At 41.0% G+C, this 9,335-nt stretch overlaps 1 protein-coding gene across 1 annotated transcript; it reads right to left on the reverse strand.

Moving 5' to 3' along the window:
- Positions 1-668: 668 nt before the first annotated feature.
- Positions 669-9,335, reverse strand: adora2b (adenosine A2b receptor). Its single transcript, XM_079450508.1, has 3 exons — positions 9,212-9,335; positions 8,639-9,047; positions 669-1,544 (listed from the first exon to the last, which is right to left on the reverse strand). Exons 2-3 carry the CDS (start codon positions 8,956-8,958, stop codon positions 815-817), a joined length of 1,050 nt encoding a protein of 349 aa, XP_079306634.1. The 5' UTR covers positions 8,959-9,047; positions 9,212-9,335; the 3' UTR covers positions 669-814.

The raw sequence follows: 9,335 nt of genomic DNA on the forward strand, positions 1-9,335 counted from the left end.
TGATTTACATTTAAGTGCAACTGAAGCGTCCAGATACTTTTGGGGGTCGCCGTACGGTGCTGTCCTTTGATGTCCTTCACTTAAAGGGATAGTTAACCCCAAAATGTCATTCGCCCACAAAAGCTGTTTACATCGATATATGAAGAAATGTTTCAGTGGTTTTGTGTCCATACAGTGGAAGTCAGTGGGGTCCAACTTTGTTTCAAAATATTGGTTTGAAGTGACACGAGGGTGAATAAATGATGACAGAATGTTCATTTTGGGGTGAAGTATCTTTTCAATTGTGCTGTGGAGTGACAACCAAAACCACAGAAGTCTTTAAACTGACAAAGACTAAAAGCAGAGTCATTTTCCTCACCGGCCTTGTACGGCATGGTTTTATGGTTCCTCTTTTACAGGTTCTTAGAAAGGTTTTTGTTTTACCTCGTGTGTATTCCTGAGCACTCAACCATCGGTTCATAACAAAATCATCAAATGATTTCAAGCATGGCACTTAGAACAACACTTGTTATGACGGCGCTCACGATCAAACGAGTTTTCTTACGTGGCAGATTGGATTTCTGGGCTCTTCCATCTCCAGAGCCTGTTGTGTTATTGGTCCACAGGTTTATATATTAAACTCGTACTCGAGTTCTCAGGCATCACGTTGATCCCTGTGCTGATGTGCGGAGGTTTAGCGCTAGGCCAAGTCCATAAATATTTCCAAAGAGTCGTAGGGATGAAAGTTTTTTCACAGTTTATCACAAGTCTTCGTGAATAGTGAAGTTCTTTGGAATGTAAACATTTCTCCTCCATGTTTCACCATCATCCGCATCTATAGCAGAGGATCAATAGTCATTGTGATCTGGTCTCTGTGACTGCTGCTACCTTTGGCGCTGAGATACAAGTCGTCCCGCCGACAAAAGAAATGACGCCTGAGGATCTTCCTAAAGGTCACTCGGAACTCCCGGAGGCGGTAGGCGTAAATAATCGGGTTGACGGCGGAGTTGGCGTGCGAGAGTATGATGGCGATGTTCATGACGAAGCCGGGTTTCTCCAGCTGTCTGTAGAAGAGCGTGAGGCAGTTGAGGATGTGAACGGGCAGCCAGCAGAGAGCGAACAAGCCCACGATGATGGAGAGGGATTTGGCGGCGCGGATCTCGCGCTGCAGCAGGCTGCGGCGGTGACTGTCTCCGTTGCTGGCGCCGCACTTCAGCTCGATCTGACGCAGCTGCCTGCGCGCCACCGTGAAGATCTTGGCGTAGATGCCCAGCATGATGAGCAGCGGCGGCAGCACGCAGCCGAAGAAGTTGAAGTAAACCATGTAGCTCATGTCCACCACGTTTTCAAACTGACACTCCAGGCAGCAGCTGTGCAGGAAGCCCGCTTCGGTTCCGCACGCATCACTGACGTTGTCGGCCGGAGTCGAGATGTTCGGTTTTCCGGAGCAGGACGCGTCTCTACGGTTCCAACCCACGAACGGGATGAGTCCAATGATAAAGGATAGGATCCATAAAATGGCGATGATTTTGTGCGCTCGTTTTCCAGTGACGAGCTCCTTATACCTGAACACAAGAAAGAGAGAAGATGAAGACAGAGCAAGTCGAGGGATTTGACGTTCGATGGACGCGTCACCCAAAAATCATCGTTTACTCACTCTCGTGTCATTTTAAACCTGTATGACGTTCTTTCTTCCGAACAACATTAAACCCCATTGACTGAGACGTTTCTCAAAATATCTTCACAAGAAGTTTACAACCACATCCCTTGAAGATCAAAACATTTATACACGTTCGATAAGCTCACATGAAACATTATTTGCACCAGACAGAAGCAGAGAGATAGGGATGGGGGATGTCGGGTAGGTTTAGGAAGAACGCTCCACGTAAACACACTCGGGTGACTGATGGCTCCAACTTTCAATGAATCACACAACCACAGATGACTCAGATTCTGCCGCCTCTGATGGAGGGAGGTGAGCGGTACAAGAGGTGCATTATTTATCCCTGAGCCGACCTCTGAGACCCGAGACGCCACTGCCGTCACCGCTGCCATCCCGGTGACCGATACAGCCAAAGAGAAAGTATCGTGAGATAACCTCAACATCTCTCTCCGCAGATAACTACATGCTCCTATTTTCTTTTGTATATTATTTATGTTTTCACTCATGTTTGATGTGTACTTTGGACACATCGTTTGTTTCTTAATTCAGAAAATTACTGCATTGCTGTGTTACGAAAAGCAGATACTAACCATATCTGGGCTCTAGATTATCGCAGAGACTTGCGGGTGGTGCCGGTAAAAAAAACACCTACTGTACAAACCAAACAACAACAAAAACACAATGAACACTATAGAAACTGCATAGCAACAATCACTCGAGTTAGATTTTTCGAAAGTCAAACTTGAAATTGTGTCGTTCACATATGCTTAAAGGGAAACTCCGCCCTAAAACTAATTCTGTCATCATTTATCCTCCCTTAAGGCGGACATACACGGTGCGATTTTGCTGTCGCTCAAGCTCACATTCGGGAAGAAATCATTTAAGCTCGTATGGTCGCGGCTCGTATCTTGTGTGTGGAATTACGAGCCTAGTATGTTACGAGCACTTCCTGACCTCCCGATCATTTGTGAGCTCTCGGTCTGAAGTCTTCATGTGTATGAAGTTAAACGAGCAGATCTGTCAATCCGTCTGAAGTTGACCAATCAGAAGTGGACTTGGGCAGGACCAGCCAGCTGTAGCTCAGTGGTGAGAGCATTGTGTTAACAACGCAAGGTTGTGGGTTGGATCCCAGGGGATTGCAGATAAATATGTATAGATGTATAGGATAATGCAATGTAAGTCGCTTTGGATAAAAGCCAAATGCATAAATGTAATGTGAATCTTTCTCATTCTTGCATGTTTCAAAACCGAAAGCAAAAAAACAAACGCTTGTTTGCGACATTGCTTATTCGCTTCGGGTGGGCATGCATCGTAGGATAGATTTAGGTAAACATCTCAGAAAACGTACAAATAAAGATCATTTTAGATGTCAGAGCACTGGGATCGCTAGACGAGGGCTTGATGTGCTAATTTTTATGAAGACCTCAAATTCAGTCAGACAATTTTGAACTTGGAGGAGAAGATGAGATGGATTTTTTCGCCCTGCCCAACCAACGTCAAGCGTGACCTTTTCTACGTGATTACGTATTACATGAAGTCGTTTGTGTTTATGAAGCATATACATTTTTATTTATTTTAGAAAATGACCAATCGTCTCGCTAGATAAGACCCTTATTCATCGTCTGGTATCGTTTAAAGCCCTTTGAAGCTGCACTGAAACTGTCATTTTGACCATCAACCGTTTGGAGTCCATTGAAGTCCACTATATGGAGAATAATCCTGGAATGTTTTCATCAAAAACCTTAGTTTCTTTTTCGACTAAAGAAAAATACATAAACATCTTGGATGACAACAGGCGTGAGTAAATTATCATGAAAATGTGTGTTGAAAGTGAACCATTCCTTCAATAAAGAAGATATTTTGAGAAATGTCTGTGTGGTTTTGTGCTCATACAATGGAAGTCAATGGGGTTTGATGTTGTTTGGTTGCCAAGATTCTTTAAAATATCTTCTGTGTTCAGTAGAAGAACGAATGTGATACAGGTTTGGAAAGACAAGAGTAAAATACTGTAAATCAGGAGAAACTTCTCATGTCTCAATTTTCACACGTTTATCTGTTATGTTTATCAAATTCTCTGTTTTTTTTTTCCTCATTTCCATTTTTTTGAAGCACTTAAATTGTAAAGTTTGGTTTTAGTTCGTAACATTTTGGTGTTGAAACCCACGTCACAACATTTCACATGGGTTACATTTCACAAATTTCACAGCACTGACACATTGTTGCCCTTTTTGTTGTGGCGCTTGCTTCCATTGTTCATCTCATTTGTCTGTCACTTTGGATAAAAGCATCAGATAAACTATGTAAATCTAAATATGTATATGACATTTAGTTTGTTCCAAAATCATAATGTCACTGTTGGAACGAAAGCATGCACTTTATCTCCAACCTGCCACATTAGTTTTTACATTTTCTCAGAGTTAAACACTGTTGTCAAAGTTGACGAGCGGTTTTCGACACATTTCATTGGTTTAATCTGCAAACCTGCAGACAGACATGAAAATGGACCAATAGTAATGATTCAGCAAAAATATCATGTCAAATTTGAAGAGTTTGGCTCTGAAATGAGATCACTTTTTTATAATGTTAACATGTTTTTATTGTGTTTATTTGTGTTAGTTAGCTGTATTAATTTGGGTTGTTATGGCTCGAATCAAAACAAACCAACTGCAGTTTGATTGACATTAATTGGAAAGCACGATAAAAAAACATGATCTTTAAAAACCTCATTTTGGAACCAAACTCTTCACTATGTTCATACAATATGTGTTTCCCACATGTGAAAAGCATCATATTCATGTGGTTTGAACCGTATGAGACGATGTCGAGGATTTTCATTTCATAACCAAATGGAACCGAAACATAGGACTACAAGAAAACATTGCTGATGATGTCATAGCGTGTATCTCAGAGTGCACAGTCTCCTTTTGTTAAACACGTTTTACATTCAGCCGCAGTACATTATTCTTTCTCCAGCACCGGAGCTCCTCTGCTCTCAGGACACATGAATGGAGAAAGAGTGGATTAGCTGTGGCATGACAACAACCCGCTGGCATCCCCGTCTCAGTGTCTGTGACCCTCCTGCATGCTGTTTTACCCCTCCACACATAAATCCCTTCATCAGGCCTTCCGTTCCGCTTCCGCTTCACACAGCCGCATCTCTGCCAACACGCTCCAGTTTCAGTGAAAAAAACACTTCAGATCCGGACCCAGTTTAATGCGTGTGAACAGGTGCGTTCACAGAATAGTTCAACCCACAAGACATCAAGACTCAAAATCTTACAGATTCTTGTAACTGTATTAAACGTAAGCGGTCTCTGTTCGGAATTCAAGAATGCACACCGGAGAAATTCACGGGAATGGATTTTCTCAGCTATTAAGAAGATCGATAAAGTGACCCTGTGATGCGTCACCCGTCCGTCAATTTACAGCGTTGTCACTTATTTATGTGAAATCAAACGGCCTTTTACATTGTTAGGAGGGTCATTTAATGTGCAAATAAAAACCTTTAGAGATGATGAATAATATATTAAGGCTAAATTAAGCCAGAACATGAGAATTCTTACAGGAATTACGCACCCTCATGTCATCCCCGATTTACACGAATAAAAGATTTGATAATAAAATGTTCTTCTGAACCTGCTTTATTTATACCTCGTCATATTGATGGAAATATACAGATCAACAATGTCAATTTAAATATTGTGGCACATCGATAACGTGAAATGTCATTGGTTCTCGTGTGTCTTTTATTCATATTTGGGTAAACTAAAGGAGTACCTCAGATGACTTGTTTTTATAAGCAAACCCCGGAAGCGAGTTAGCGTTAGAGGACTTCCGGTCTTTGGGTTTGTGGTAAATCACCTGAAATAAGGTCTGTGATAAACAAAACCTCTAAATATTTGTAAGTTTTAATCTATGACATAAAACACACCAATTATAATCTACATGTGATTTTTTTTTAAACCTTAATGTGTCTTTAAAACGGCGGATGCTAACAAGTTGCTAAAAGTGACTACTTCCTTAGACGTCATCGCGCATATAAAGCTCACAAATAATGCAACATGGATGGGCACAAATGCCAAAAATCATCGATGGAGATTCATTCACAGAGTAATTACCAGGGAACGTGTTTTTAATAAAGTTTGAGAATTGGTGGTGATGACGTGAAGCGACTATGTGTAGTCTGTTTATAACCTCGTGATAGCTTTTTAATTCTGCCGATTTTATTAAGGCTTCAAAAAAAGTGTTTTTCTGTAAAGATTATCTTGATAGACAAAACGTGTAAACATCATGAACATTTGTTAATCACATCTTCCGATCTTCAAAAAGTCTATGGGAAAAATGTATAGGCTTTCGGTCGAGGGAACCAACGCGGATAGCCTACAAGAATACGTCATCTCTGAGCTCACAGAGTTCCTCCCATCCTCTAACTTTATTGACATTACAAACTTTAAAACTTAAGTTAAACAGCTTCATTACAATTGTAAGTATAAAAAATAGTCAATTAATCCTAAATTATATTGAACTGATTGAAAATATTTTTCAACTCGATTTATTAAGTCGGTTCAATAAAATATAAGTTCAAATGATTAATTTTAATTTTAAGTGACATCAGACCAATGATGTGTTTGGGTCAGGACAATCTGTTTCAAACCAATGGCAGACGAAATGGAGTGTTTGTACTAAGAAACTTTACTTCCCTCAATGAATGACTCATTTGAGGAAGGTAATGCTCCTTTTAAGTTACATTTGGGCCTTTTTATCATTATGCCTTGGGATCAAACCCATGACCTTTGCGTTGCCAGCACAATGCTCTGCAATTGATCTACAGGACAATGAATCTGGCTGTTCCACCAGCGGAAAGACATTGGGATGCAAGACCACGCTCAATGTTATGTAATAGCTGTCTACTGTTTTGGGATCTAAACTCTCTTTAGTCCCCACAGTCTTAGGCCAAGCAGAGAGAGAGAGAGAGAAAAGTGGTGGTGGTCCAAACTGTTGAACAAAACCAAACTGGAGAAATTTGGCAGCACACTGTGGAAATCGAGTTCCTCTTGGAGGGTCTACTAACAGCGATCACGGCAAGAACCAGTGTTTCCAGTCACCACAGTCCAAGCAGAAGCCAGAAACCAGTTCTGCACATCTTGGCCATGAAACTGTGAGAGTAGCATGACCACCCAGAAGTGCTTTAAACACTTTATTAGAAGTGTTTCCTTATACCAAACTATCACCTGCAGAAATTCAATTCCCTCAAGATACACACAAACAGATTCCGTTTTCATGCGTGTCCTACGTCCTTTGCATGCTGGGAAAATATGTTTGCCTGAGATTACACTCGTGCATGAGATAAGACGTGTACTCTTTGTTTGCATGCTACTCAAAATGCAGCTGCTTTTGTTTGTCTTCTTTATACACATTTCAACTAAGTCTGACCAGAAGCAACACTGAGCATTAAAATGACGTGGCTCTCCAAAACCTGAACGTCAGATTGACATGTCAGGATGTCAAAATCAAAGCCAGAATGTCATTTCAAGTTCATGTGTGTTCAATGGGCATCCTCCTCCGTTTGAACTCCAGGAACAGGAATTCTAGGAAATCTATATCTCAAGACATCAATTGTTCTCTCTGATCAAAGAGTATTTTCTTCTTAGCAACTCAAACACTCACGTTTTCTGCTTTCTCTTTTTATTGATTTATCAACCATGGTATTTGTAGTAAAACCAAGGGCTAAACTACGGCAATATCCCACAACATTGTTACTAAACTTAATAAAAGAATATATTTACATGGAGTGTGTTATGTGGCTATTCTGTCCATGAGCATCATCAGGATAGTAGACATGATGGAAAATATGATTGATATATCTATTTAACGTCCAATGCATTTAATTAGGCTACATGAATGAACATGAATGAAGAAGCGTGTATTACAGTTTTTCTCGATTGTTTACACACAAATATTGGTACTTGAGACACAATGACCACAACATGTAACTCATTCACCAACCCCCTGAACCAATTCTGCTAAACTACAAGCACAATTCCTGCTTTACACTCACATTGCAGTTCTAAAACACACTTTTTTCAAAACACTACACACAATTCTCTGCATTTGGCACAATTTTCAGGCAGAAAAATCTCTTGTTTTCACAGGGAACACACTGCCATTCAAATATGAACACTGACTCATCACATGGGCAAACACCTGTCACAAACGCCTATACCCCTTCTCCAAGCTATAGAAGACGCATGTGGAGATATAACAGCTGATGCTTTTCATGGCTGGACTGAAAAACATTGCTTGTGATGTGGATGAGGTGCTGTGGTCAGACCCAAACCCAAGAGAAGATGCAACAACTTCTTCTGTTGTTTTGTATGTACACCACTGTAGTGCAACACTGTAGTTGTTTTTGTTGGAAAAATAAAATATATTTGTTATCGTGTGTTTGTGTGTTCTGACTATAAAAACTATTTTATATATATATATATACTACAAATATTTTACAACACACCTATGACTGTCTGTAGTAAGTGTAACACTGAACCATATAAAGAGCAAAGTCATTATGATGAATGGAGAAGTGTCATTTTGAAGGAGAATTGAGGGGTTTTGCCCATTGTGTTTGTGTTTTTTGATTTGTTTGTAGAGTTCTGAGAATATGAGGCATGCTTTCAGAAAATGTGTGTAAACAATTGAGAAAAACTGTAAATAAATACTGTAGTATATTATCGTTTTTACTACGGGTTGTTAATTTCCTATAGTTACACCGCAGTAAAGTATAGTTACTTTAAATATAGTACATTACTGCACTTAACCAGTACACCATGGTGTTAAAACTATGGTTCATTTTCGTAAGAGATATGAAACCCTTGATCTTTAAAAGTCAGACGGTCATGCAGAAGATTCTTCATCATCGGATCCTCCAAGAAAACGTGTTAAGATGTTTTTCCGCACTTGAACTGGTACCATTGGGACAATAAAACGTCGGAGACTCACCTCAGGGGGATTTTCACAGCCAGGTATCTGTCGATGGCCACCGCCAGGAGACTAAATATTGAACTTTGAGTCAGAACCAGAACGAAACACGCCAGAAAGAGACATCCGTAAAAGTCCGAGCGCAGCCCGATGCTTATGGTGATGGCGAACGGGATGGCGAGGCAGCCGACCAGGATATCGGCCACGGCCAGAGACACCAGAAAATAATTGGTGGCGTTTTTGAGAGTTGAGTTGATGGCCACAGCCCAGCACACGAGCACATTACCCACGATAGACACGAGCGCGATCACCAGCTCAATAGCGATGTACAGAGAATCCATATCTGCGCGCTTCAGTGACAAACGGCGTCAAACATCTCCGACAGTCTTCTGCAATAATCCCAAAGTTTGTGGTTTGCCGAAACGGCCATCTGTTGAATGGAAAACAACGTTAACGTCTTTACATCAGACTGCGCTGGACACCCCCGGGCGCGCGCAGAGGAGCTTTTTCTACCCAAAGTTGACGCAAAAGTTATTAAAGACCGTCGATGTATATATGTGTGTGTGTGTGTGAGGGTTAGAAGAGAAGACTTACCTTCACATGAGAGTGTTTTGAGTGTCAGTGGCTTCTCTTCATCCTTATCCTGGACAGGAATCGCGTCTCGTGCATGTTGGAGACGCGGCGGTCATCTGACTCTCCGGGAGCGCAACACATGGAC

The sequence above is a fragment of the Barbatula barbatula genome (genome assembly GCF_947034865.1).
Source record: "Barbatula barbatula genome assembly, chromosome: 2".
Classification (NCBI taxonomy): domain Eukaryota; kingdom Metazoa; phylum Chordata; class Actinopteri; order Cypriniformes; family Nemacheilidae; genus Barbatula; species Barbatula barbatula.